The 27,890-nt window shown below is 45.8% G+C and overlaps 1 protein-coding gene across 3 annotated transcripts in view; it reads left to right on the top strand.

The window, feature by feature from the left end:
- The window catches only part of UBA1 (ubiquitin like modifier activating enzyme 1), a 43,723-nt gene extending 16,445 nt beyond the window's left edge, over positions 1-27,278 (top strand). The window contains exons 1-26 of one of the 3 annotated variants that reach the window (XM_079958674.1): positions 1,306-1,454; positions 11,111-11,227; positions 12,504-12,562; positions 12,755-12,923; positions 13,022-13,156; positions 14,064-14,170; positions 14,414-14,504; positions 14,765-14,897; positions 15,983-16,080; positions 16,443-16,593; positions 18,104-18,276; positions 18,578-18,685; positions 19,007-19,087; positions 19,169-19,324; positions 19,671-19,836; positions 20,581-20,777; positions 21,142-21,206; positions 21,531-21,726; positions 21,816-21,890; positions 22,768-22,957; positions 23,378-23,466; positions 23,730-23,822; positions 23,933-24,124; positions 26,228-26,329; positions 26,429-26,529; positions 26,615-27,278. In XM_079958674.1, the coding sequence (XP_079814800.1) occupies positions 11,111-11,227; positions 12,504-12,562; positions 12,755-12,923; positions 13,022-13,156; positions 14,064-14,170; positions 14,414-14,504; positions 14,765-14,897; positions 15,983-16,080; positions 16,443-16,593; positions 18,104-18,276; positions 18,578-18,685; positions 19,007-19,087; positions 19,169-19,324; positions 19,671-19,836; positions 20,581-20,777; positions 21,142-21,206; positions 21,531-21,726; positions 21,816-21,890; positions 22,768-22,957; positions 23,378-23,466; positions 23,730-23,822; positions 23,933-24,124; positions 26,228-26,329; positions 26,429-26,529; positions 26,615-26,750 (3,180 nt within the window). In that variant the 5' untranslated portion in view covers positions 1,306-1,454 and the 3' untranslated portion in view covers positions 26,751-27,278. Of the gene's footprint in view, positions 1-1,305; positions 1,455-1,851; positions 2,018-11,110; positions 11,228-12,503; positions 12,563-12,754; positions 12,924-13,021; positions 13,157-14,063; positions 14,171-14,413; positions 14,505-14,764; positions 14,898-15,982; positions 16,081-16,442; positions 16,594-18,103; positions 18,277-18,577; positions 18,686-19,006; positions 19,088-19,168; positions 19,325-19,670; positions 19,837-20,580; positions 20,778-21,141; positions 21,207-21,530; positions 21,727-21,815; positions 21,891-22,767; positions 22,958-23,377; positions 23,467-23,729; positions 23,823-23,932; positions 24,125-26,227; positions 26,330-26,428; positions 26,530-26,614 lie in introns of those variants that run through there. The other 2 variants (XM_079958673.1, XM_079958672.1) reach the window with 2 other exon arrangements.
- The last annotated feature ends 612 nt before the right edge of the window (positions 27,279-27,890 follow it).

Raw genomic sequence — 27,890 nt, 5'->3', positions numbered from 1 at the left:
AATGACAAACCTAGACAGCATCTTAAAAAGCAGAGACATCACCTTGCCAACAAAGGTCCGTATAGTTAAAAGCCATGGTTTTCCCAGTAGTGATGTATGGAAGTGAGAGCTGGACCATTAAGAAGGCTGATTGCCGAAGAATGGATGCTTTTGAATTATGGTGCTGGAGGAGATTCTTGAGACTCCCATGGACTTCAAGAAGATCAAACCCATCCATTCTTAAGGAAATCAACCCTGAGTGCGCACTGGAAGGACAGATCCTGAAGCTGAGGCTCCAATACTTTGGCTACCTCATGAGAAGAGAAGACTCCCTGGAAAAGACCCTGATGTTGGGAAAGATGGAGGGCACAAGGAGAAGGGGACGACAGAGGACGAGATGGTTGGACAGTGTTCTCGAAGCTACCAGCATGAGTTTGACCAAACTGCAAGAGGCAGTGGAAGACAGGAGTACTTGGCGTGCTCTGGTCCAGGGGGTCACGAAGAGTCGGACAAGACTAAACAACTAAACAACAAAGCATAGGTTGCTCCACAAGAAAAGGAAGATTTGCACAAAGAGTTTTAAGTGCCCCATTCTTCCTGGCTGCACCACCTTGGTTTTATAGTAGGAGTAGCTGTCTTGTGGCAAAAATGAACTGAAATCCAGGGACTCACTGAAAACTAACTGATGCCTTTTTGTATGAGGACTTTGGAGTTGGTGACTGTGTCAACAATGAATCATGGCCTGGTAGAGTTAGAAGGGGCCCCCAGGGTCATCCAGTCCAACCCCTTGCAATGACAGATGGCCACCCAAGCTCTGCTTAAAAACTGCCTAGGAATGAGAGTCCACTGTTCTTCCTAAGCATTTTCCACACTGTTTAATGAATGACGATTCGCTGCGCTGCTCTTGACAGGGGGTTGGGCTCGATGGCCCTTGTGGTCTCTTCCAACTCTATGATTCTATGAAGGGGGAGAGGACAGGTCTCTGCCCTGAGCGGCTTGCAGTCCGGGGCTCACCTGCTGATGAGGGGAGGAATAGGATTGAAGCCGCCAACGCTCATGTGGGCTGAGACCTTGAGCTGCAGCCAGTGCATTGCCATGGGGCGGGGCCACCGAAACGGAAAGTCCCGCCCCGTTTCCCCAAGCCGGGAGGGCGGGGCTTCCCTTGCCGGGGGCTTTCATCATAAAAGGAGGCAGGTCTCTAGGTCAGGGGGCGGGGCCGGTGACCGCCAGCCTATCCGGGCGCGCGATACCTGTGAGGGGCACAGGCCTAGCCCAATGGGGTCGCTCCGAGGGCCGGGCGGGGCCCTGTGCGGCTTGGAGGGGAGCGGAGCGGCGCTGAGGAGGTTTTTGTTCCGGGCCCGGCCGCCGCCATCTTGTGTCCGAGCGGGTCGGAAGAGGAGGAGGAAGCGGCAGCAGCGCGGAGCGGTGACTCGGCAGCAGCGGCGGCCGCGGCGGGGCCTGACACAGCCTCATTGGTAACGGCGCGCGGGGGGGTCGCTCTCGGCTTCCTCGCTCCCCATTTCCATAGAAACAGAACCCGCCCAAGGATGCCTGTCGCCATAGAAACAAGGACTCTTCCCCCGCCCCCTCCCAGCCGCTCCGGCCTCGGCCTTCGGACTCCCTCGCAGCCCCTCGGGCTCCTGGCCTCTCGCTGCTCCGTCGAAGGGGCGGCGGCCCGCCCTTGAGGAGCCAGGCTGGGAGGGGCGGGGGCCCTTCCGCGTTTCTGTGTCACCCGCCTCTGCCTCGTGTTCGCTTCCTTCAGAAATGCCGCCCCCCGCCACTTGCCCCTTTTCTGCCAGGACTTGAAAGGAGCCCCCCCCCCGAAGCGGGAGGGTGCGGCGCTTCCTTCTGGGTCCTCGTGTGACGCGCCTGGCCGGGACGCCCCTCGCGGAAGCCCGGAAGCGCCTGCGGCCTTAGCTGCTCCGGCGCCGCGGCCTCGCTTCTTCTCTTTTTCCCCCGGATGGAGGGGGCGGGGATTGCAGAGAAGAGCCAGGATAAAAAGTCCAGGGGGTCAGTCAGCTGGGAGCCATGGGAGCAGGCAAGTGCGGGGCTAGCGGGGGACGGGGAGCGTTTTAGCGCCTCTCCTGGCGGGGGCGAAAGGGATTCATTCCAAGGAGAAGGGAGCCCGGGATCTCTGGATACCCCATCCTTACCATTATTGCGGAGGTGCAAAACATGGGACGAGGCAAATAATAGAGTAACAGCTTGCCTGGAGATGGCATGCCTTTGAAGGAAGCTCGATTTGGGGTGGGATCTGCTTTAATCTCGGAAGAGAAATTTAAGCTGGTAAATAATTGCAAATGCTAATCGTTATTGGTTACATGGTTGTGAGGCTGTACAATTTTCACAAAACGAACCAGCAACTTCTTTTGCTCAGGTGTCGTCCTGCATAGAAATCCACTTTCCTGTTAGGTCTCTTTAGGCTGGAGAGCATAGGAACTTTATCACTGATCCATATCCCTGTAATATATGTATTGCAGGGCAGCTTGAACGTAGGTCTGACAGGCTGTTGCCCAGAAGGAATAGTGCCTGACTTACCCTGAGCAAGAGGTTAAGTCAGGGGTAGACAACCTAAGGCCTGGGGGCCGGATGCGGCACAATCGCCTTCTCAATCCAGCCCGCGGATGGTCCAGAAATCAGCATGTTTTTACATGGGTAGAATGTGTGCTTTTATTTAAAATTCATCTCTGGGTTATTTGCGGGGCATAGGAATTCATTCATTTTCCCCCCTTCAAAATATAGTCCGGCCCCCCACAAGGTCTGAGGGACCATGGACTGGTCCACGGCTAAAAAAGGTTGCTGACCCCTGGGTTAAGTGGACAGTTGCCTTCCTTACTATGACCCTTTATTGGCATCCTTTGTTAGAATGGGTTCCAGTGTGTAAGATAAATGGCAGCTGGTTGGGTGTGGCTCGAAACAACTGGGTGTCAAAGTTCTGCGAGAACTTGCAACATGTTATATGAGTGACCTGATTTTCTTGATCAGTAGTACTGTTAACTTATGGCTAACCTCAGCCAGATACAGTATAGTCTAAATCTATAGAGGGAGAGTAAGGATCTTAGCTTTATTCTCAGAAGGGTTTGTAGCAGGAAGGCTTGGAAAGGAGTAGAACTTCATCCTTGCTAAGGAATCAACTGTCAGTTCTATCTCATAATTCTTTCCTCTTACCAAACTACTTGGAATAGTAGTTGGAATAGACTGTTTCTATCTCCCCTAATCTTGAGTGATCAGTGGTCTGCTTACAATAAGCAAATAAGGTTGGTGGAATTTTATTCCTCATCCTTGGTACAATTGAAAGGCTTGTGTGCTAAAGTTGCCAGACTGAAACCACATTGATTTATATGTCTTACTCTTCTAGTATCACAGAATTAACATTTTGACAAGGGACAGTCATCTTAGCTAGCCTCTTTTGCTGTCCAGGTTCCAGATGTCTCAATTAGAATCTATGTTTTTAAAAAATGTACTGGTCAAATGATGTTAGTCCCTATTTATTAATATATTAATCCTGATTAAAAGATTGTCCTTGACTAGTTGGAATTTTCAGATCAGCTGTTTTCTCCAACTCCCACCACAGTTTGCATTTTGATTACGAGGTCTGGTTATCACTTATTAGTTGACAACCGTGTTCAGTGTGAACGGTTTCTGTTTAGCAACCAGCTACATGTGCCAACTTTCAAAGATCTGATTCTCTGCATATGGTCGGCCTCTGCAAATGGGCACTTATGTAAAATGAAATAGCCACAGTAATATCAGTCAAGTATGGAAAGGACTAAATCACATCCTTTATGTGGGCGTTTGGTTCACTCTCACTCAGTTTCCTCCCTTGTCTTTTTGTAGCATTTGCCTGGATGATCAGTTATGATCTGGAATATTTTTTGGCTTATTGCTTTTCTCAGATGCCAGGTTCTATCTGATGTGCCTTATCACATCACCCCAAATGGGTCTTGTGTCAACATGATTAGTTTGGTTTTGCCATACCTAAATTCAAGGTGTAAACATGTTTTTTCACATTGGCCTAAGTGCCTGCATGCTGGTTCTACAGTCATTCAGATTAAACCGTCTGGCTGGCTTACTTGTGTTGAATACTCCATCTGGGGTTCAAATAAGAGTTAAACTTCTTCAAACATTTCTGAGGAAGAGTACCATACTATTGCAGCTCTTATGTTTCCATCAGGCTGGTTTTTATCAGATAATAATATCTCATACACTCTTGTTTCCCGTTATGAAATAGCATTCGGTGCTGGGAGTGTTCGACCAAGGAGTGCCCAGGTTGTCCTTCAGTTCTTGCAGTTAAACCAATTGGAACTTGAGTTTTCCTTTATTTTTCTTCAGTAGTTAATTGTTTCAACGTTTTGCACATGAATTCATTTGCTGGACAGCATATCTGCCACAGAATTCCTGGATTTGTGAAGCATTTTGGGGTACTGCCTTAGTTCAGGGGGTGGTACTAATCAGGTTTGTTATCCTTTGTAAATTGAGGGCACCCTAGAGTGTGCCTGACACTCCCCTGTTGCTTTCAGTTGCTGAGGTAGATCAGTAATGCTCAAAAAGGTTTTTTTAAAAAAATAATATTTATTAAGATTTTGGAAATTACAAAAAGAAAAAAGAAAAGTTAAACATAGAAAAACAAACAAAACAAAAACATTACATAAAACATTAAATTAGCAAAACAAAACAAAAACAATTAAAAACACTTCCAATCTTTTCGATCTTAACTTTCATACACTTGTTTCCTTGACTTCCTCAACGCCTCCCTTTTTGTATTCCACTTCAATTAACTATTTCAGCAAGTCCTTTCCATCTTCATCTATTTTCTGTCTTACAGTTAATTTTAACATATTGTAACCTAGTTTTTTCCCCTTTTAATACAGTAACCATCTATCTATACCTAGTTCCTTCTAACATTTCTGCCAAAGCCATATAACTTTATTACACCTTTTTTCTAAAGCTCCTTAATTTTACAGTATTTCTGTAAATAATCTTTAAATTTTTTCCAATCTTCCTCCACCGACTCTTCTCCCTGGTCTCGGATTCCGCCAGTCATTTCCGCCAGTTCCATATAGTCCATCAACTTCATCTGCCATTCTTCCCGGGTGGGTAAATCTTGTGTCTTCCAGTACCTCGCAATGAGTATTCTTGCTGCTGTTGTGGCATACATAAAGAAAGTTCTATCCTTCTTTAGCACCAATTGGCTGACCATGCCCAGGAGAAAGGCCTCTGGTTTCTTCAGGAAGGTATATTTAAATACCTTTTTCATTTCATTATAAATCATCTCTCAGAACAGTAATGCTCAAAAAGTTGTCCTTGTGAGAAACCTGCTCTCTATGGCTGACCTTTTAATCAGGGGCTGATAAGCTTCCAAAGGATTCCAAGGTTCATAGGAAAACTACTGGGCGAGACTGTTGCTTGTTCCGAACTCAAGACTAATATACCCCTTTGCAGTTTTCCCTATACGGTGGTACCTCCGGTTGCGGACGGGATCCGTTCCAGAGCTCCGGTTGGATCCCAAGGTTTCCGCAACTAGAGGGACCGCTTCTGCGCATGTGCACACGGTGAAATCTGGAAAAATACTTCCGGGTTTGCCGCATTTGCATCCTGAAGGATACGCAACCAGAGGTGTGTGTATCCAGAGGTGTCACTGTAATCTGTTTTATCTTTGGGGTCTATTGTTGCTATGCTAGAAATATGCTGCAACATTGGATAAGGTGAATAAGAAGGTGGGAGCTCTTTTTGGGCTCTCCACCAAATGATTACATTGTTCAGTAGCCTTTTAATTCAATTGGATGTGGTCGACCATGCTAGAGTTGCTTTCCTCATTGGAGATGCACCTTCTTAAACAATAGTCACACTGAAAATTGCTGAGCTCACTGATTACCTGCTTTTATTAATCAAAGAGCTGACTGCTGTGGTTTTTGTCAGTCCTCCCTGCGTAGAGGATGCACCAACTCTCTCAAAACCATAGTAAGATTGAAACTTATCAGGACCATGGACCCAAGTAAAGACAAGCTTTTGCATTAAACTAATCTAAGTAAAGGGACGCAGGTGGCGCTGTGGGTTAAAGCCTCAGCGCCTAGGGCTTGCCGATCGAAAGGTCGGCGGTTCGAATCCCTGCGGCGGGGTGCGCTCCCGCTGCTCGGTCCCAGCGCCTGCCAACCTAGCAGTTCGAAAGCACCTCTGGGTGCAAGTAGATAAATAGGGACCGCTTACCGGCGGGAAGGTAAACGGCGTTTCCGTGTGCGGCTCTGGCTCTGGCTCTGGCCAGAGCAGCGATGTCACGCTGGCCACGTGACCCGGAAGTGTCTCCGGACAGCGCTGGCCCCTGGCCTCTTAAGTGAGATGGGTGCACAACCCCAGAGTCTGTCAAGACTGGCCCGTACGGGCAGGGGTACCTTTACCTTTACCTTTAATCTAAGTAAAATAAGTATTTCTCAGAAAGTCGGAAGGGAATTTTAATTCTGTTTAACTTCTAGTATAGCAAGATTCCTCATCAGTCCCTTTTTAATTGCTTGTTGTTGTATCTGGATTTGGTTCCCGGTACTGCAGCAAATTACCTTCTCTGCATTAGCAGGACATGTGGTTTAGCTTATTCATATGAGATTGAACCTGTTTTCCATCTACAGATTCTCCTGAAGGCAACTGATAAAGTACAAAGAACCTTTAATCTGTCTCTCTCTCTGTGTGTGTGCATATATTCCAGTATGTCCCAAATCTGTGAAATCCAAAATTCCCCATCTTGTTTGATTTTATTCATTTGCAGAAAATTAACTACAGCCCAGATTTAGAAAAAAATACTGTGGTGGTGAAAAAAACAAAATTACATACTTGGATAAAAGTACAAAAATGCAACAAATCACTAGTTCACCTCCCAGAGAAAGCATGGGTGAACAAGTTAGTTTTTGGCAGTTGCCTCTATGCCAATACATTGGTACCTCGGGATGTGAAGGCGATCTGTTCCGGAACCCCATTCACATCCCGAACAGAACGTAAGATGCGTCTGCACATGTGCGGGTCACGTTTTGTCGTTTCCGCGCATGTTAAAAGTCCATAACTTGAACAGTTAAATGATTTCTGTAAATTTTGTCACACTACCTGGACACCTTTTAAATTATGTCAATAGACCAGGTCAGATTTTGGGCTGTTATGAAAGTTTTGAGTTTGCTGGCAGACGATTTCTTCTTTGATCAGGGATTTTTTTTTCTATTCTAAAGCTTTCTCTTTCTTCCTTTTAATATATATATATATATATATATATATATATATATATATATTAAAGAAGAAACTCTTTGAGGTCTCAGAATCCTTAATGTGAATGCACATGGTGTGTCCATTAAAAAAATAAATAAAAGCATTGAATTTAAAATACACAACAAGGCATTAAAGTTTACATCTTTATGTACCATTTATGTCGTGGTGTGTATCCCAAATTTAACTGAACTGAATTGGGTTTTCGTTTGCATGGAATGGCTTCTATTTTGGTTATGCTTTTAAGCTTACCGTTCATAGGTAAGATTCAAAAATTAATCCCATAAGCGGAAGCCTGTGCAAGAACTTCCACTTGTGCAACAGGGATTTCCCCCTTCTATCACCAACACCCTGAAATTGGCTCGGGGTGTTAAGAAGAACCCCCACCCCAGAACAGCGTGCCAGGGAGGAGTGGGGGAAGTTCATTCTAACAAGCCCAAATGATTGCACTGATGGAACAATCGCTTTAGCACAACATTGAATTCCACCCAACATGTATTTTGCCTTATTGCAGAAATAGTTTAAATTATGTTCTGTTCGTCCTGAGATGCTTATGTACTATATATCCTAGCCTAGAATTCCCTTTGCTAGCTGTTAAGGTACCTCAGTTCTCTTTTAAAAAAGAAACGAAGTTCGCTTCAGTCCCATTTCATTTTCTGTTTTAGTAAGCCCTTTCTTAAGATGTCCCAGCCTTAACCTATAGTACCCCAAGACACAACAGATAAGTCCTCGTGTCCTGCCCAATCCTATTTCCTTGTCCTCTAACCTTTTAGATCTAGGTACTCTTTTCTTGTGTGTCACATTCTGTCAAAGATTGAGCGAATTGTAGATTGCTTTGCCTCTTGGAAGGCTGCATTTGTGCTTCTTTCTGACATGTCTTTCAGATCCTGGTTTTCTCCTGGTTGAAGAAATGTAGTCACTTGTCACCAACTTGCTGTGTCACTGTTGGCTTCCTGTATGGGGTGCAGAGAGGGTGTAGCTCTGCAGAAATGCAAGCAGTTGTTTATGCTGTGGGAGTATAAGGACAAAGCTGCAACTGGAGTGCTGGAACCCAGGCCACTGTCCCAGCTGTCTGTTTCGGGACCCAAGAATAAAAGCAGTACTTGTGGATGAATTTAAGCGGCCACCGTACAAAAGAACTGGCTCAGATTCAGGACACTGGCATTGGTGTTCAGGGAGGAAGTAGGGATGTAGTGGTCTTTCCCTTCATCACCACTAGTTTGTGATGCTGGATGGTATTTCTTCTTCACCTCTCTTCTGCCTGCCTATGATCTCTCTATTAACAGAAGGTAGTTGATGGTCTGTTGAAAGATCATCGGCCAGTTTCTAGTGGACTACTTGGTGCCTGCCAGGAATCACTGCAAAAAATTCTGAGCTAGGTGTACCTTGGGGATGCTCTTTATGTCCTGAAGCAAGTATGAATACGCAGGATTGCTTTGTAAATTTTTGAAATGCATAAATGGGAATTTAGGTCAAAAGAAACAGTAGACAAAGCAAGACCAAAGTTGACCTGCCTAGGGTTATATGAAGAAACTTGTTTGAACTCGGTCCACTTGGATAAATTCACACATTGTAAAAGCTAATGAATTATCTCAAATCAAATAAGTGTAACTGTATATAATTCTAAGAGGTTTTCAGTATAAGCTGAGATCCTGACCATAAACTCCTAGGGAATTAGTCCTGCTGAATTCAGTGGGGTGTACGGTAATTTCTCAGTAGGCACATATTAGGATCTACCTGCATACCTCCAGTGGCATAGAGATTATTACCATTATCTCTGTTATATGGTGTGACCAAGTCCCAATTTTCCACTTAGAGTTCTTTGTTTGTCAGCCACGTCTCAACAAAGTCTCCCTGTTGGGAGAGGTCTTTGGACCTATAAAGAGAGAACCTGATTGCATTCTGCTTTTCCTTGATCATCCAAGCCCATTGCTTGGAAATTCCGAATGATCTAACCTCTGCCAGCTAAGGCTGATTGTTTCCCAGCTGACTCATATCCAGCCCCTCCCTTGCCAGCCCTGTCTGTGTGACTTATGATTCTTCCTGTACTGAGCTGGAGAACTCTGCTGGGAGGGAGCAGCCTAGAATGAGGTCATGTGGTTCAGATGTCCACATTGAGATTTAGCAGCTTTACACAGTGGGTTAGTCTAGGCCAGATTTGATGAAGTGAACATGCGTGAGGGCCGGTCAAAGTTGTTGAGCTTTTTTAAGGATTGCTCCCCTGTAAAATTATTGGGTTAGGGTTATTGGGTTGAGCTTACATTTACACTTCAGTGTTTAGGAGACAGAATAGAACAGTGTCTGTGGTCAAAGTTCAAAGAAACAAGCTGTCCATTATTAGTGGCATCTCCTTTCCTGGGCTGCTTCAACTCCCGAGACTCTACAGCAGCCTTTGTCAACCTGGTATCCCAGGTGATGGAGACTACAACATCCAGCAGCAGCAGCTAGCATTATCCATCCACCTATCTTCCCATTTTTGTTCCACCTGTCTCCAGGGAGTTCAAGGCAATCTATGTGGTTCTTCTCCCATGCCCTCACTTTAACTCTCACAGGGGAGCCATGGAAGGGAGGGGGGAGGTAGGAGAACGGGGTGCTGCCCCGAGCGCCCCCCCCCACGTCATCTTCCCGCCCGTCAGCTGTTTCCTCCACCACTCACACGGGCACACATTACCCGCTCCCAGGAGCGTCCAGCGAGGGTCGATGCTGGAGAGCTGCAGCTCTCCGTCAATGCTGAAGAGAAAGCGGCAAGATCCTCTGCGCTCTGCTTAAATGGGGTTAGGCCATGCCCCCGGCTGACCAGATTGGTCGATCAAAGGAGTGACACAGGGGAGAGCTCCATGACAAGCCCACAACACCATTTCCCTGGTGAAGAGAAATGGCTTTGGTGGAGCGTTGGCTGCTGGGCAGAACAAGATGAGCAGCAGGTGCTCTGGGACCGCAACAGATTCATTTCTCGTAATTGCTTGGGGGGCGGAAGAAATTGACCAGCGGGCCAGATTTGGCCCCCGGGCTGGACTTTGGACATGCCTGGTCTAAGATTTCCTTCTCAGTAACAGCAGGCAATAGGGGGGTCTTTTTATGTTGATAATACAGGACATTTGGAGGGACGTGGGTGGCGCTGTGGGTAAAACCTAGGTGCCTAGGACTTGCTGATCATATGGTTGGCGGTTCGAATCCCTGCGGCGGGGTGAGCTCCCGTCGTTCGGTCCCAGCTCCTGCCCTCCTAGCAGTTCGAAAGCACCCCTAAGTGCAAGTAGATAAGTAGGTACCGCTTTATAGCGGGAAGGTAAACAGCGTTTCCGTGCGCTGTGCTGGTGCTGGCTCGCCAGAGCAGCTGCTTCACACTGGCCACGTGACCCGGAAGTGTCTTCAGACAGCGCTGGCTCCCGGCCTCTTAAGCGAGATGAGCACGCAACCCCAGAGTCGGTCACGACTGGCCCGTGCGGGCAGGGGTACCTTTACCTTTACCTTTACAGGACATTTGGTAGCACCGAACTTCCTAAGCCAACACTTTGGGAAATCTGTGAGTGCTGCAACATCATATTAACTGTTAGGACATACTAGTGAGTACCTCCAATGGAATAGCCTCCTTTGTATAGCCTAAAAGGCCAGTGGTATCAGTCCTTCAGATGAAGGAGCTGCATGTCCCGTTTGGCAGCAGAGACCTGCTTAGGACTAACATGGAGGGGACCTTCACTTTTTATGACCCATTCATTGCAAGAGTCAAAAGGTTTTGCTTCCTCTCACCCCTGCTTCACATGAAATGACAGTCTTGTATATTTGGGCAGAGCCAGAATTCTGCTACCAGAAGCCATCACAATCAAGGGACTTTGTGCCTTGCAGGCCTTGTATTCTTAACAAGTTGTATTTTCCCCTTTACTGCATTCAGATGTCCAGCTCGCCGTTGTCCAAGAAGCGTCGCTTGTCTGATTCGGAGACGAAGACGGGTTCAAACTGCTCCTCTGGCAAATCCGTACAGACTGATCTGCGCGAGGCGCCTGCCAACGTAAGACTTTGTGTTGAACCCATTTCTTACATCCTGATTCTTAGTGGGGAAACTTTAGTATCTGTTCCAAGGAGAAACTAGGTCAGACCCCACAGTCTTGATATTAGTAAAGGGTTTGTTGCCATGATGGATGGAACAGAAAAAGGGTCTGTTTGTCACCAGGAACTTCTGCAGCATTTGTACAGTGTAGTTCTGCACCATCTTTTGGGTGGAGGGTGGGCCACCCTGTCAGGGCTGAGGGTGAGAAAGATTTGACTACTGTAGTTTCTTGGTGCAGCAGTAATTTACCTTTTCCTCTGAGGTGACAATTACACAAGAGAAAACAAAAGGGCGGCCTCAGGGATATTATTTAGATGCAAACTAGACATGCCCCAGAATTTTGCTCACAGACCTCTTGCAGCCTTGACAGTGCAGTCATCCCCACCTTCCTCCCCTTGTAGATCTCAGTGGGAGTTGTTGGGAACCTTGTTATCTGCAAGCAATTGTTCAAGGCAGCTATTGTAAAATCAGCACAAGAACTCAACACTCCTATAAAATCTAATAGCTGGTTGGGACTGTCTCTGAATATATTGGAAATCAGTATTAACTAGCCAAACATCCTGCTTCTACCAACTGTTTGGAGCCTTCCGTTATGCTCAATAGCCCAGCATTACAGCCTTAAGCCTCAGGCTTTTGTGTAGATTAGGCTCTCCTGCCCTACCATAATGTGTGCAAGTAACAGGCAACCAGCAAGAGAACCCTTCTCCTTATTCAGTAGGTCATTTGGAGAATAAAGGCACCAGCTGCATGACTTACAGCTGCCTTCATTCCTAATTCTGGCTCAGGTCTTGATTTGAGCTGGAAAGGCCTCAAACTATACAACTGGAAATTCCATTAGTGGGATAAGATTATATGAATTGAATGTATAGGCATATATATAGCTTGGTCCCATTTGCTGAATGTCAAATATTAGACAGCCAATATTGTCAAATGCTATAAAATAGTTGAAAGGGTGGATGGGTTTGCAACTCTGCTTCCTGACCATGGGCAGCCTTAGCTGTTCCCTTTAGAAACAGACTGTGCATGTTAAGTTTTTGTCAGCAACCAGGAGGCCTGGAAATGCATGTATTTTTTTTAAAAAAGAATGCTTTGATTTCCAAAAAGCTTCAATAGTCATTGCATTTTGTACTAGTCAGTATTCCACTTATTCTGTGGTACAGTCAAATAGCTTGAGAGGAAAACACTGTGTTAGTGCAAGTTCTGCTAGCGATCACCCTCTTTCCTTTCTTTTTTCCAGGGTATGGCCAAGAATGGAAATGAAACGGACATTGATGAGGGTCTGTACTCAAGGCAGCTGTAAGTACCAGAAAGGCGGGGGGGGGGGGTTGTCACCATTACAAAAGGAGTTGTGGTGCTATTCTTCTGTGGCTGTTGATCTTCAGCTGTTTTTCTGCTGCTGAGATGCAGCAGTCTCAGGTTTTGGTTGGGAAGGCAAGGCCCTGAAATTAACCCTTTGGGATTCTTCCCTCCACCCTTTGTTCTGAGCAGATATGTACTGGGCCATGAGGCCATGAAACGAATGCAGAATGCCAACATTCTGGTGTCTGGCCTGCGAGGACTGGGTGTGGAGATTGCCAAGAACATCATCTTGGGAGGAGTGAAATCTGTCACAATCCATGATCAGGGTGTGGCTGAGTGGTCTGATCTCTCTTCCCAGGTAGAGTGCTCCTGCATTTATCTAAATGGCCTAAAGTGTGTTCCTTCTGGTAGGCATACTGCTCTATACATTTTATACTCTTTCCCCTCACTCTCCAGTTCTACCTGCGTGAGGAGGACCTTGGAAAGAATCGAGCTGAAGTATCCCAGCCTCGACTAGCTGAGCTGAACTCCTATGTACCTGTTACTTCTTACACTGGGCCCCTCAGTGAGGACTTCCTTAGCAACTTCCAGGTACTGTAAAGCAGGATGGCAGCTTATTGATAACTGGTTTTCTCTTCATAGGGGAAATGTCGGTTTGGTTTTCAGAAGAGAGGAGGGTTAGATAGCAGGATATAATAATTACTTTTGAACAGATCAAGGGTCCATCTAGTCTAGAATTTTGTCTTCAGCAGTGGACAGCAAGGTGCTTCTGGAATTTCAGAGGACAATTCAGTATAACAATAGTGGTTGTGATACTTTGTCCCCACCATCTAACATTCCAAATGGTATTGCCCCATACATTAAGGTTCCATTTAATTATCAGGGCTAACAATGTGACATGCATCTCATTTGTACATATACCGAATGTCATCTTCCTCTCCATCTGCTCATGTAGCTTGCGGAGAGCCGTTTTGAATCTCTTTAGTCTGCTTGGAACTTGGCCATCATGAACTGTTTGTCATTTGGAGGTTAGGTTCCTTCACTATTTCCTTGACTCCGGATAGTTTAGCAATCTTAGATAACACAAGTCCTAATACAAATCCTTGTGAAGAGGTGGGCTGCACTGCTTACTTTAGAGCTCTAGGCATAACTGCTACTGCTTTTATGTATACGTTTCCATGTTTTCTGCTGCAGTCAGTCTAATCCTGTGGTTGCATATAGCTTTAAGAGCCAGCTAGCCACAGGAATTCACTGGTGAGAGATTCTAAGAAAAGTAATATTATTGAAAGCAGAGCTTCTTAATTCTCTGTGCCATAGAACAGAGTGGAAAAAGCAGTGTTGTGGAGAAAAGCCCTCTTGTTGTTTAACCTTCCTGTTCTGCTAAACTTCACTCTAAGAATGAGCTGGTACAGAGCTCAAGATCTGTGGTGTTACCAACAGCGGCAGAGTGTTTGTTGCCTAGAGTAGCACTTAGAAGGATCTTTTGTCCCTTCTGCAGGTGATTGTGCTCACTAACTGTCCCTTGGAGGAGCAGCTGCGCATAGGTGACTTCTGCCATGGCAAAGACATCAAGCTGGTCGTGGCCGATACAAAGGGCCTTTTCGGGTAAGATGTAATTCCAGCTCTGTTCTTTTATCTCTACTATAGCAACCCTTGACCGTTTCCTTTGGCTGGGCTCTCCATCCTGTCTAACATGGGCAGCTTTGAGAGTTCCAGTCTTTATAGCCAATAACATGTCCAGCCCAGCCTTACTGCTTAGGATATTGTTGCATCAGTGACAGCACTGAGAGTTGGGTTGCAGTGGAAATGGCACTATTGGCCCCTCACCCTGTTTCCTTTTCCTTACAGCCAGTTGTTCTGTGACTTTGGTGATGACATGGTTGTGACAGACACTAATGGGGAGCAGCCGCTCAGCGCCATGGTCTCCATGATTACCAAGGTAATTCCTTCCTGAGGCCGGAAGCCACAACTATTTCCTGTAATGGAGATGTGCAGTCTTCCTTATAGAGGGCACATGTATGCATTGCCTCCTGCAATATCTTGCATTGATTTTGACAGTGGACGTCCTTGGAGGTTTTTATGCAGAAGTTGGATGGCCAGCTTTAATGGATGCTTTACCTGACATTCCTGCATAGGACTAAATGCTCCCCAGGGTCCCTTCCAACTCTACAGTTCTGTGATTCCCTTATTTCTGTACAGGGGTGCCCTGGAGAGGTAACCTGTCTGGATGAAGCTCGGCACGGTTTTGAGACTGGCGACTTCGTTTCCTTCACTGAAGTTGAAGGCATGAAGGAGCTCAACAACTGTGAACCAATGGAAATCAAAGTGCTTGGTGAGACTCTGTTGGTGCCTTGACTAAGCAGAGCAAGTCTTGGATGCCACTTGAATGGGATGCTTGCTGGGGTTTTAGGCTCTCTTAAGTGTCTGGCAAAACTACCTGGATAGATATTAATGCCTTTCAGTGGTGTTCTAGCATTTACTTTAATTATTTGGAATTTTAGCCTGCTCTGTCCCCATATACCCTAAGAGGGTTACAATAGATTAAACATGCCAGAAACAAAAAATGTACAATTAGACAAATGTCTAATTGTACCATCCTCTTTTTTGTCCACTTTCATGATTGTCTTCCTAAGAGCCCTTTTCTAACCTAGACACAGCCTATCAATCCCTAAATCAACAAACATTCCCATTCTCTAGCATTCCATCCCTAAAACAATCATGCAATTTAAGTCTCCTCCTACTGTCTTACACCTGAGAGCACACCATTCCCTTCACTCAAAACCGTATCAACCCCTTTACACATAGGCATAGAATAAAATTCATTTCACAACCTGTTCATGTCTCCTTTTTTTCTGTTTCCTCTGGTATATGGAGACATAACACTTCTCTCCTTCCCCAAATTATAATTTAATCCTATTAAAAGGATTGAAAGATCTCTTCCATACTTTTATTATAGAGTGTCCCCAATTGCAATATTGGCAGAGCTGACCCTCTCGGTAGTTCTTCTGCACTCAGAGGCTCAAGAGGAGTGGCAGCTCAGGAGAGGGCCTTCTCTGTGGCAGCCCCTCAGCTGTGGAACTCCCTCTCCACAGAGGTGCATCTGGCACCTTCATTGTACAGCTTTTGGAGAATGCTGAAGGCGTGCCGCTTTGCTTTTGATACCAGTAGTGTATATTTTTTGGGCCCACTTTATTTTTGTGATGGTAAGCTGTTTTAAACTGTGTTTAATATTGTGTGTTAATGTTGTAATCTGCCCTGGGAACTTAGGGTGAAGGGCAGGTAATAAATAGTTGTACTAATAATAACATTTTGACATGGTTGCTGGAGGCCCTGACCCAAATACCGTTTTATTCCTAGTTTGATTTCTCGCATGAGACTGACAAAAATGTGTGTTCTCTCTCTCTCTTTCTCTTTCAGGCCCCTACACATTCAGCATTGGCGACACCTCCAACTTTTCAGACTATATACGTGGTGGTATTGTCACCCAGGTCAAGATGCCAAATAAGATTAGCTTTGTAAGTGTTGTTGCTGACAGACTCTGGCTTTTTTGCAGTGCTCTTGTGCTGGAACAGCCTGGTCCCCTTTGGGCCACATGTGCCATTCCTTGGGAGGCATCATGATCTGGAGCTATCGACTCTCCCCTTGGCCATAAAAAATTGGAGCCATGAAGTGATCTTACGCACTTCCCATTTCACTGGATTGATAGTGCTGCCCCAATTGTAGTGAATGTTCCTATCTAGGGTTCTGGAATGTTTAACCTACAACCGCAGTGAATGTGGCAGTATTGAAGTTCCACTGTTTATATTGGATAAAGCAGGTGTTCAAAGAGAATATTCATCTGCTTATCAGGGCACACTTTCTCACTCTTCTGTTCCAGAAATCTCTGCGCACTTCTCTGCTGGAGCCAGAGTTCATCATTACTGACTTTGGCAAGTTTGACCGACCAGGTCAGTTGCACTTGGGATTCCAGGCCTTGCACGAGTTTCGCAAGAAGCATGATCGTTTCCCCAAGCCCCGTAATCAGGTAGGTTGTTCCTTCTTGGTGGTAATGTGGTACCTTTATCTCCATGATTTGAAGTTCTCTATAGCTGCAGCTGCTCATACTAGCCACAGAAACCCCAAGTTTTGTAATAAGCAGAACTTCCCTCCTGAGAACATTAGTGCAGATAGCATTTTATGAGAACATTAGTGCAGATAGCATTTAATGTCAGATTTTTTATCTGACATTATATCAGGCAACTCAATTTTGCTTCATTTTGAAGCTGAGTGCCAAACTTGTGTCATGTTAAATTCACCTTTTCACCATTAAAAATGAAAATAGCATCTGTTTGAGGCTGATAATTATCCTGACTGCAGCAGATGGAGAGGAGTTTGTTGCTTTCCTCCTTCATTTGGGCTCCTGATTGTACCCAAAGCTGTTACTTGCATTGGGAGAAAAGCTCCTGTGAGCACTACTTGCACTTCAAATGCAAGACTCTGAGTGTCTAGTTTGGCCCTAACCCTTTCAGTTTTTGCACAGTTGCTGTTTATTTTCCAAAAGGTATTGTTCAGGCAGGGAGTGGAAATGGAAATGAGTGGTATATGGGAAAGAAAATGTGATCATTGTTGTATGTAATGATGTTGGGGTTTAAGTGTGTGCATGTTTAGTTGTGAACCCTGTCGATGTGAATTGTGCATCCAGAAAAATACAATTCTACACGTGTGATTTTATCATTTTTAGTTGTTTGCATCATTCTGGCTTTATTACTCAAGTGGAGTGGCAAGAAGTTATTGGGGGGGGGGGTACTTTGTGCTCTATATAACTTATTCAAAACTGCCTGTGCCTCTGTGCCAGGACTGGTCGTTGTCCTCTTCAGATCATGACACAAACGCTTCTTGTCTTTTATAACTTTTTATTGCGTATTAACAAAACAGTCTTATAAACGGTTCTTAACTATTCTTCCTCAGAGTCACTTCTTTCAGATCCCTTCTGAGCTCTGCTTCTCCATGACCAGCCACCCTCAAAATGGCGAAGGCGCCCTTCCCTTTGCTTTCCCGCTCTTTTTCCTACCCTCCTGGCTAGAGCTGGCTTGTATCTCCCCTTCTCCAAATCTGAGCTAGAACTGAACCCTTGCCTTTCCTGGGAACAACCGGTCCCTCCCTGTTGTTCCTGTTGCTCTCTTCTATTAGATTCACTGCTCTCCTCCCCCCCCCCCTTGGGGAATGCTTTCTCCCTCTGAGAAACTGGAAACTTCTAACTCTTCCCTGACACTCTGTGAGGTTAAATACCTACAATCCTTGTTTAATAGGTATGTGTGAGAGCTGGGCAACAGCACAGGGCAAAGGCTGTACTTCAGTTCTTGAGTCTCCTGCAGATACTATTATATCAGTTTCAAAAGTATTGCCAGAAACTTTGCAAGGGGATTAGATGTATTTATTGTAGTTCCATTCCATTATCTTTGTCAAATCTCTGCATGCCTGAATGATCTTGCAATCTAACTGAACATTAGGGGCTTTTCCTAGCCTATGTCTGACTTCTCTCCCTTTCTTTTCAGGGAGATGCTAGTGAGGTTCTAGCTTTGGTCAAGGATTTGAATGAGCAAGCGGCACCCTCACTAAGACAAGAGCAGCTGAATGAGGATGTCATCAAAGAACTGGCCTTCCAAGCTACTGGAAACTTGGCTCCTGTCAATGCCTTTGTTGGAGGACTGGCTGCACAGGAAGTCATGAAGGTAATGCCAGGCTCCATGAATTCACCCCAGATATTGGGAAAGTTGGCTAGGAGCTCAGAAATAATTTGTAGTTTTGCGTTTCCTATCATCATCAATTTCTTCTTCAACCAGGAGCTTTGTATTTGACTATTTAGAACAGCAAAATCTTTGCCTCAGTAATAGAGAGACCAAGGTGGATGAGTTTGGCATGCAGTGTCAACCCAGCCCATGTCCTTAAATGGGACACCGGCCTCTTTGTAAAAAAGCCAAATGACCGTGGCATAAGATATGACTGTCTTCCTCTTTCCTCACTCTCTTTCAGGCTTGTTCAGGCAAATTCATGCCTGTTACACAGTGGTTGTACTTTGATGCACTGGAGTGCCTCCCTGAGGAAAACAAGGATGCCCTGACTGAGGAGAACTGTACCCCTGTAAGCAGTGTGGGGGTTGAGATGCATGCCAGGAGAAGGAGGGAAGTTCATATGAGGTTGTAAGGTTTAAGCCCCGGATAAGGAACATGTTTAAATTTCTGCACTGTTGTGATGAAAAGTGAGAGCTCTAAGGGTAGCAGGACCTTATGGGTGGTATTTTACATACAAACAAACTGGCACCTGATATGTAGAGGAGTAAATATGCTGTAACATTGGCTGGAGTTTGTTTTTGGGGACCACAACAAGGTTGAGGAAATAGAGAAATCAAGCATTGGCTAGAAGAAGAGATGAAAGCTGTCTTTGTTTCCTCTCTCTTTATAGAAACACTGTCGATATGATGGGCAGATTGCTGTCTTTGGCAGTGACCTGCAGGATAAGCTGAGTCAGCAGAAGTATTTTCTGGTGAGTGCTAGTACTGTTTTCCTATGCCTTGGTCAGTATCCCAAGCACCTTGTTGACATTTCTGCTCTTTCCCACTCTTAGGTTGGTGCTGGTGCCATTGGCTGTGAGCTGCTGAAGAACTTTGCTATGATAGGTCTGGGGTGTGGGCCAGGTGGAGAGGTGGCTGTGACTGACATGGACACAATTGAGAAATCCAACCTCAACCGGCAGTTCCTCTTCCGGCCTTGGGATGTTACAGTAAGTTCTGTTTATCTGCAGCTGCATTTGCTAGGAGTGGGGTGAGTGACGCTTTAGAGGTCTGTGGTCTTCCACAGTACCTGTTCCATAAGCCCCAATGAACCCAACCATTATAAAAGATTGTGCAGATATGACTTAGTGCTTGCTTAAGCTTTTTTCCTGAAACTCTGCTTGTTCTGGTACTGCATTCTGTGTCAGTTTCAAGATTCCTTGTTTGACCAATAAACCCATAATGAAACCGAGTCATAGTTATGTCTGAACATTAATACAGAGCAAAAACAGTCACTGGGATGAAGCTCGTAGCTGTAGTGCTGTATCCACATTGTGTGACTTTCTGTCTGCCCAGAAAATGAAATCTGATACAGCGGCGGCAGCCGTGAAGGAAATGAACCCGAACATCCACATCACAAGCCACCAAGATCGTGTGGGCCCAGACACAGAGCGTGTTTATGATGATGACTTCTTTGAGAGCCTCGATGGAGTGGCAAATGCACTGGACAACGTGGATGCTCGTGTGTATCTGTCAGGGGTTGACTTCCTTACCTGTGCATTGCACACAGCTTTTTGCAGCTGATACATTTTCCTTGGTGTCAGCTGCAAGGCATCCTCACAGAGGATGGCTTCTCTGGCATTGTTCTTGCATTACTAGGCGGTGGATAAGAATGCAGGGAGAGTATTGGGAGTATAACTAAATAGGGGGAAAGGACAATCACTGTCTGGCCTCTTCACAGTCTGAACCAAACCCATTCATTATCCGAGGTGGATCCCATTATACAGTGGTACCTCGGGTTACATACGCTTCAGGTTACAGACTCCACTAACCCAGAAATATTACCTCGGGTTAATATTACCTCAGGTTGAGAACAGAAATCATGCAGCAGTGGCGCAGTGGCAGCAGAAGGCCCCATTAGCTAAAGTGGTGCTTCAGGTTAAGAACAGTTTCAGGGTAAGAACGGACCTCCAGAACGAATTAAGTTCTTAACCCGAGGTACCACTGTATATGGGACTTTCTAAATATGAGTGGTTTGTATAAATGATCTTATATGCATAGTCAGCTGATATATATTCCTGCAATAATACTTCCCTTTTCAGGGAGAGAAATTCAGAATATTATTTCTTCAAACATCTAGAAAACAATTTTCTCCCAACTAGTAGTGTTGGAAAACATTCCATTTCCTGTCTGATTCCCGTGCTGTTCTGGTCGGCAGCATTTTTCTGCTTTCTCGTGTAACCGCTATCCCTCTCCTTGGAACTAGGGATGTACATGGACCGTCGCTGCGTCTATTACCGCAAGCCCCTGCTGGAATCAGGGACGCTGGGGACCAAAGGGAACATCCAGGTGGTGATCCCCTTCCTTACGGAGTCCTATAGTTCCAGCCAGGACCCTCCAGAAAAATCCATCCCAATCTGCACGCTCAAAAACTTTCCCAATGCCATTGAACACACCTTACAGGTCAGTTTGTATTCGGTTGCATTTGCAGTTTTCAAGGCAATAGTTGGTGTATCGTAATAGTTAGGAACCAGAATGCTGCCTGGGTTCTCAGCAGAATGAATTTGCTGCAGGACCTTGCGTTTCAGTATGTTAGCCATATGTGACAAGTGCATCTTGTCTCATAAAGGGGAAGCTGGATCCTGTCCCCATCTGGTTTTGTCTGCTGAGGCAGCATTTACTGCCATGTCTAATCTTATGTCTAGTTACTATAATTTTATGCACCAGTGTTGGGAGCAAAGTGAGCTAGCTGCTGCTGTGTACTATAAAACCTCCAATCTTCTCTTCCACCTAGAAATCATATATTTATTATCATTTATTTTGATAGTGGGCCCGTGATGAATTTGAAGGCCTTTTTAAGCAGCCCGCAGAGAATGTCAACCAGTACATCACGTGAGTAAAATGCTGTATTTGAGGATCTGAAAGTGGTCAGAGTTGGAGCCAAAGCCTTGCTCTGCACAACAGAAGATGCAGTGGATTGAGCACTGACCAGTAAAGTATAATGATGTGCATTAAATGAAACACAGACATATGAAACATGGAGAACAGGCAGTTGGGGTGTGGCTTTGCAGTTTCTGCTCATTTCAAAACCTTTCAGAAGTCTGGACACATGGAAATTGCAGAGCCAGTTCTCATTTTCATCGGTATTTGGTTTTAACTATTTTTAATACTGAATTTTAAACAACTTCAATAATAATAGTGTTGATTTTTCTCCAGAGACTCCAAATTCATGGAGCGGACCCAGAAGCTGCCGGGCACCCAACCTCTGGAGGTGCTGGAAGCTGTCTACAAGAGTTTGGTGACTGATCGGCCCAAGTCGTGGTCTGACTGTGTGACGTGGGCTTGCAACCATTGGCACACTCAGTACAGTAACAATATTCGTCAGCTGCTGCACAACTTCCCCCCAAACCAGGTGAGCAAGTGAGGGTCCTTCTAGCAGTTGGAGGGGTGGGTTTTCTTAACTGCTTTCCCCTTTATAACATCCCCTCTGTATTCTTTCAGAAAACTAATTCAGGAACCCTCTTCTGGTCAGGTCCGAAGCGATGCCCTCATCCACTCACTTTTGATGTCAACAATGTAAGCACTGAGATGGGGGTGGAGAACTGGCACTGCTAACTAGAAGACAGGTGGGAGTGGGGAGGAGGTGGCAAGAGCTGGTTCCTGTCATATCTGCTGTGCTCAAAAAGTTTACTAACCGTATTGCAGCTGCATTTAGTCTTGGTATTCATAGTTCTTTTAAAAAGGTTGAAAACTGGAAGTATGGCCAAAAGGGAGAGACACTTAGGCTACAATTTTCTTTTAGACACTGGGTTGTTAGTTTTGGAACGGGAAAGAAGCACATGGGCATGGGGTGTAGGGGAAGGAAGTGCTGGATGCTGAAACCTTTGCAGAGCAACAAGCTGCTAAAGCTGGGCAAACTCCAGTCAGCAACGTTCACTCTTAAGTTGCTCCCTCTTCAACTACCGTGAGTTAGACATGTGGTGGAGGACAGGTCAGAGTGGGAGAGGATGAATGGCTTCTGCTTTGTGCTCATGATGGCCTTATTTGAAGGTCAGAGAGAGAGATTCCTCCAGGTCAGATTTGGCTAGAGACACCCTGAACAGAATAGAACCATGCATGTAGCTTGAGTCTTTGCTGGAATTGTTCAGTTTGTTTCATGAAACTGTTATTCAAATCATCCCAGTTCCTCTGGCATATAAGGCAGCTTGTTCAGGGGCCCATGGGGTTAAACCTGAACAGAGGTGGTAGTGGTGGGTGTAGTCAAGTTGGGTTAGATTGTCTTTAAGACCATTCTACACGATCCCTTCTCTGTCTGTATTTATTACTTGTTTACATATTATTGATTCAGATGAAAGAAGCATGGCTTCTGGTCAGAGTGTGAGCATCACTTAGAGAATCTGGACTCTCAAGTAAACTAGGCTCCTGGCTTAACTTTCTGTCTTTGCCTCCTCAGCCCTTGCACATGGATTATGTGGTGGCAGCAGCAAACTTGTTTGCACAAACATACGGCATCACAGGCACCCGGGACAGGGCAGCCATAGTGGAGCTTCTGCGCCAGGTGCAAGTTCCAGAATTCACTCCAAAGTCTGGTGTTCGCATCCACATCTCTGATCAGGAGCTGCAGAATGCCAACGCCTCTGTTGGTAAGGCTTCCTAGAGTTGAGAGTGAAGTGGGCTGCAGTGGGGAGGCCTCTACCTTGATAGAGAAGTAGGGAATGACAGAAAGATAATTTGAACATTCTTCCTCCTAACAACTTCATATTTGTAGACCGGAGGGGTATCACATAAAGTATTTTTTGCCAGATTGTGCCAGGTTGGATTTTTGCTTCCTGCCGAGGGAGACGCCTGCACAACCTGCTGAAACAACCTGTTTCAGTTCTCTTGGGTTGTGAAGCTTCTCTGAATCCTTCAAGCATCAGTGGTGAAATTTGGCTGCATAACTATGTTAGGGGAACTTTGCTGGGTGGGTGGGTCAGTCGGTGGATACCAGAGTTTACTGAAAGAGGAGGGTGACTTGAGGTTGTTGTTAACCTTTTCCAAGGCTCCTGTTTTCTTTTTCCCAGATGACAGACGGCTGGAGGAGCTGAAATCCTCACTCCCAAGTTCCCAGCAACTGCAAGAATTCAAGATGTTTCCTGTTGATTTTGAAAAGGTAAGGACCAGTTGAATTTCTTGGTGGCTAATCCCTAGTTTTACCTCCTGATTCCTTGGCAGGGTGAGATTGTCTGGAAATGGTCCCTAGGTTGCCATGTGGAAGTGCTTTTGGTGCCTAGTCTGGAAGCCTCCAGTCAAGTGCCTAGTCAAGCCTCCAGTGTGCAGCTCCCTGGGACATATGCGCCCAGAAGAGGTTCTAGGGAGAGAAGTGGTATGGTGGGACTATCACAGGGCTCAGTTCTCATTTTATTTGCATTTCAGGATGATGACACAAATTTCCATATGGATTTCATTGTGGCTGCATCCAACCTACGAGCAGAGAACTACGATATTCCTCCTGCTGATCGGCACAAGGTAGGCTTCCCTATTGGGTGTGAAGAGTGCAACCCTGGTCAGTGGAAGGAGGTGGCAGTAGTGTGGACTTGGCACTTAAGTGGGCTCTCCTACATCCTCTATCTCTTCAGAGCAAGCTGATTGCAGGAAAAATCATACCAGCTATTGCCACGACGACGGCTGCTGTAGTAGGCTTGGTGTGTCTGGAGTTATTCAAAGTGGTACAGGGCCACAAACAACTGGAGTCCTACAAGAATGGCTTCCTCAACCTGGCATTGCCTTTCTTTGGGTTCTCTGAGCCCATTGCTTGCCCCAAGAACAAGGTAAGTGGGGTGGCTTTTCCCTGCACCTCTTCTTTTGTTCACACCTCCCAACTTGCATTCTTTACCCCTTCTTTACAGAAGACACCAGCCGTTTAGCAATACAAGCATTGCTAAATTCTCCTGCAAGCAGGGGGAATATGTCTCCTTAGGGCAGTGGTTCTCAAAGGGTTTGGCAGGAGAGGGTGGCAGGATGATTCAAGGACAAGCAAAAGAATTTTCAAGCATTTCACTGCACAGCGGATGCTCAGGTTGCGAACGTGATCCGTGCGGGAAGCACGTTTGCAACCCACAACGTTTGCAACCTGCAGTGCTGCGTCTGCACATGTTGCGTTTTGGCACTTCTGTGCATGCGCAAAGCACGATTTAGCACTTCTGCGCATGCGCAAGCACCGAAACCAGGAAGAAACCATTCCGGTACTTCCGGGTTCGGTGCGGTGCACAACCTGAAATCGTGCAACCCAAAGCACCTATCACCCGAGGTATGACCATAGTTTAGCAAAATATTACACACACAGCCAGAAACTGCATCCATGCCTCTCTTCAAGAGTATTGGCTATTACAGTTCTTCATGACATACTGTTGTGAACAGGGATCGTCACCACTGACAAATACAAAAGATCAGAAAAGAGAAAAGTTTCTTTGTGTTGATGAGATGAAAGTTAGTTTGTCTCAAATTAGTAAAGGGACCCCTGACCATTAGGTCCAGTCATGGCCGACTCTGGGATTGTGGTGCTCATCTCGCTTTACTGGCCGAGGAAGCCGGCGTACAGCTTCCGGGTCATGTGGCCAGCAGGACTAAGCTGCTTCTGGTGAACCAGAGCAGCGCATGGAAATTCCGTTTACCTTCCCGCCAGAGTGGTACCTATTTATGTATTTGCACTTGGACGTGCTTTCGAACTGCTAGGTTGGCAGAAGCAGGAACTGAGCAACAGGAGCTCACCCCGTCACAGGGATTCGAACCGCCAACCTTCTGATCGGCAAGCCCTAGGCTCTGTGGTTTAACCCACAGTGCCATCTCAAATTAGACCTAATATAAATGAGATTACCCAACAAAAACAAGCTCACACCTCTGATTGAGTTTGTATACATTCTTACGGTACATGTGTAAGAGGCTCGTTTATGTTTATATTTTGGGAAAAAATTGTGCTCTTCTGTAGCTGCATTGCTTTATACTTTCTGGGTGCCGCCTGATGGTTTTACAAAGTAGTCGTGTTCTGTGTTATAAATCAGGCACTGCTAGGAGGAGTTTCTCCCCCCCCCCCATATTCTCTATCAATCAAATATTCAGTGTGTCGTGAGCATATTTTCATTCTGAAAATGTGGCCCAGTGAAAAAAGTTTGAGAACTACTGCTGTAGGAACTTGGGAGGTGGGGAAGGGAAACCAACATCAGCTGAAGCCCTTCAGCACTCAGGTGAAATTCCAAAGAGCTTCTGTGTGGCTGCACTTCCAAGTACAATAATATTTTTAAAACTTCTTGCAGCTCAACATTTCGGATTTTTTCTTTTTTATATACTAGTTTCTCTGCTTTCACGAGGCAAATCTATTGGAGGAGGGCATTCCTATTACTGTCACTTCACCATGTTTAGGGGGTGTTACATAGGCGGGGAGGCCCTGGGAATTTTTTTATTACTGTATCCAAGAATATGCATTAAACAATTTAAAATATTAGAACAAAGAGATATACCGTCATACCTTGGAAGTTGAACGGAATCTGTTCTGGAAGTTCGTTCGACTTCCAAAGCATTCGAAAACCAAAGCACAGCTTCTGATTGGCTGCAGGAAGCTCCTGCAGCCAATCAGAAGCCCTGCCGAATGTTCGGCTTCCAAAAGAACGTTAGAAAACTGGAACAGACTGGAACAGGTGAGTGTCCATGCCCACTCTTCAGAAATAATACCTGACTGCAGGTGCAGAATCCCTTTTTTTGTATGGGGTAAGAGAAGTGTGCACATACATATGTCCCGTCATGCAGACAAGTGATCTTCCTGTGGAGGGCCTGATTGCGGAGGCTCAGCTGTAGACAGGATCCTAGGAACATGAAGGAAACTTCAGGTTTAATGTCTGTAACTCCCAAAATCTATGTTTTTTGCCCCCTCTCTTCAGTACTACAACACTGAATGGACTTTGTGGGACCGTTTTGAGGTTCAGGGCATCCAGGCTGATGGACAGGAGATGACCCTGCGCGAGTTCCTGGCCTATTTCCAGGTAAGAGCTGGGGAGTCCAGAGCCGTTCCCTGTCAAAGTAGCTTAGCAGTTGCAGAAGTTTTTTAGTAATCGAAGTGAAATACTTCTTGTCTTTCGCAGAAGGAGCACAAACTGGAGATCACAATGCTGTCCCAGGGAGTCTCTATGCTGTACTCCTTCTTTATGCAACCAGCCAAGCTGAAAGAGCGGCATGACCAGGCGTATGTATCATTTGGCTGTGCTTAGGCTAAACAAAGGTGGACAACTTCAGCCCACGCTTTCTCTGACCATTGTCCTCTCCCGTAGGATGACTGAGATTGTCACCAGAGTCTCAAAGAAGAAGATTGGTCGCCATGTGAAGGCCCTCGTCTTTGAGCTGTGCTGTAATGACGACAATGGGGATGACACAGAGGTGCCCTACGTGCGTTACACCATCCGCTAGGGGCTCCTTTGCTAGCACCAACCACCTGCCTGCCACGGACTGTTAGTGCAGAGAAGGGTCCGCCTCCCTTCCTCACCCTTCACTGTTAAAGTGACTCAAAACATGAAATAATGTTTATACCCTTTTAGGATTCCCTCCCCGCCCCCCCGGTTGTTTTTGTCTCCACCAGGGCTTGGGAAATGCTCCACTCCTGTGGCCCCACCCTCCCATTCCTTGCAGTTATGTCATGTTTTTGAGGCGCCTTAACCCCCCCCCCTGCCCCCCGTCCTTCAATGTTAGTCGTGTTGTGTTTTGGCTCCTGCACCACCACCACCTCCCCCCTCCAACACTCTCTGGTAGTGGAGGCTGCTCCCTCCCTCATCCTATTCTGGAGAGGGGGCTTGTAACAGGAAATGCCCCCTCCTCGTCTTCTGAGCACTGGGAGGCCTTGCCCTGGCTGGCTTTGGGGGGAGAGGATACGATGGGCCGAGAGCGTAGGTCAGAACTGGTAAGAGAAGTAAATGAGTCAATAAACGTTTGCAAAAGCCAGTGGTCCTTTATTGCTCAACCAAGGAACTCAAGAGGGATTGTTGGTTGCATGTAACTTGGAACTGTGACAATTGTTCAAATGCCTGGAGTTCTCAGGCTGCTGCTAAAAAGTGCATTGATAAAGCTGTAGACTAGGGTGGATAGGATAGGCCTGGACTGATAACTCCAGATTTTCAGTTCCAAACAAGCAGTTTGTGTTTCCTTATAGACAGCTTTTTAAATGTACTGCTGCTTTCTGAAGACACCCGCTCCCCAGTCCACACATGGAAGTGTGTGTGTGTGTGTGTGTGTGTGTTTGTGCTTCTGCTTGCTTCTGAAGTTGCAGAGTGAAGACTACACTGATGTTTTCTTGAAGCTCTCCAGTGTTGGGAGAACGTGACGATCTTTTCCAACAAAAGAGATTGAGTAGCAACCATGCATAGTTGTGGCTTATATGAGCTTAAGGAGCCCATTAGTTTTGCATTCTCTCAAATCTTTTTGAGGTATCTATTTTATCCAGAATCAACTGATTTGTCTTCAGCAATGCTTTATCTCTCCTATTGGTCATACATGCTTATTACTAAATCTGGGAATGCTCAGCAGAGCTTAGCCTCTAGCAGATTCCCAGTTAGG

The sequence above is a fragment of the Podarcis cretensis genome (assembly GCF_951804945.1).
Source record: "Podarcis cretensis genome assembly, chromosome: 17".
NCBI classification, from domain to species: domain Eukaryota; kingdom Metazoa; phylum Chordata; class Lepidosauria; order Squamata; family Lacertidae; genus Podarcis; species Podarcis cretensis.
This window is presented reverse-complemented; position numbering and strand designations above follow the sequence as displayed.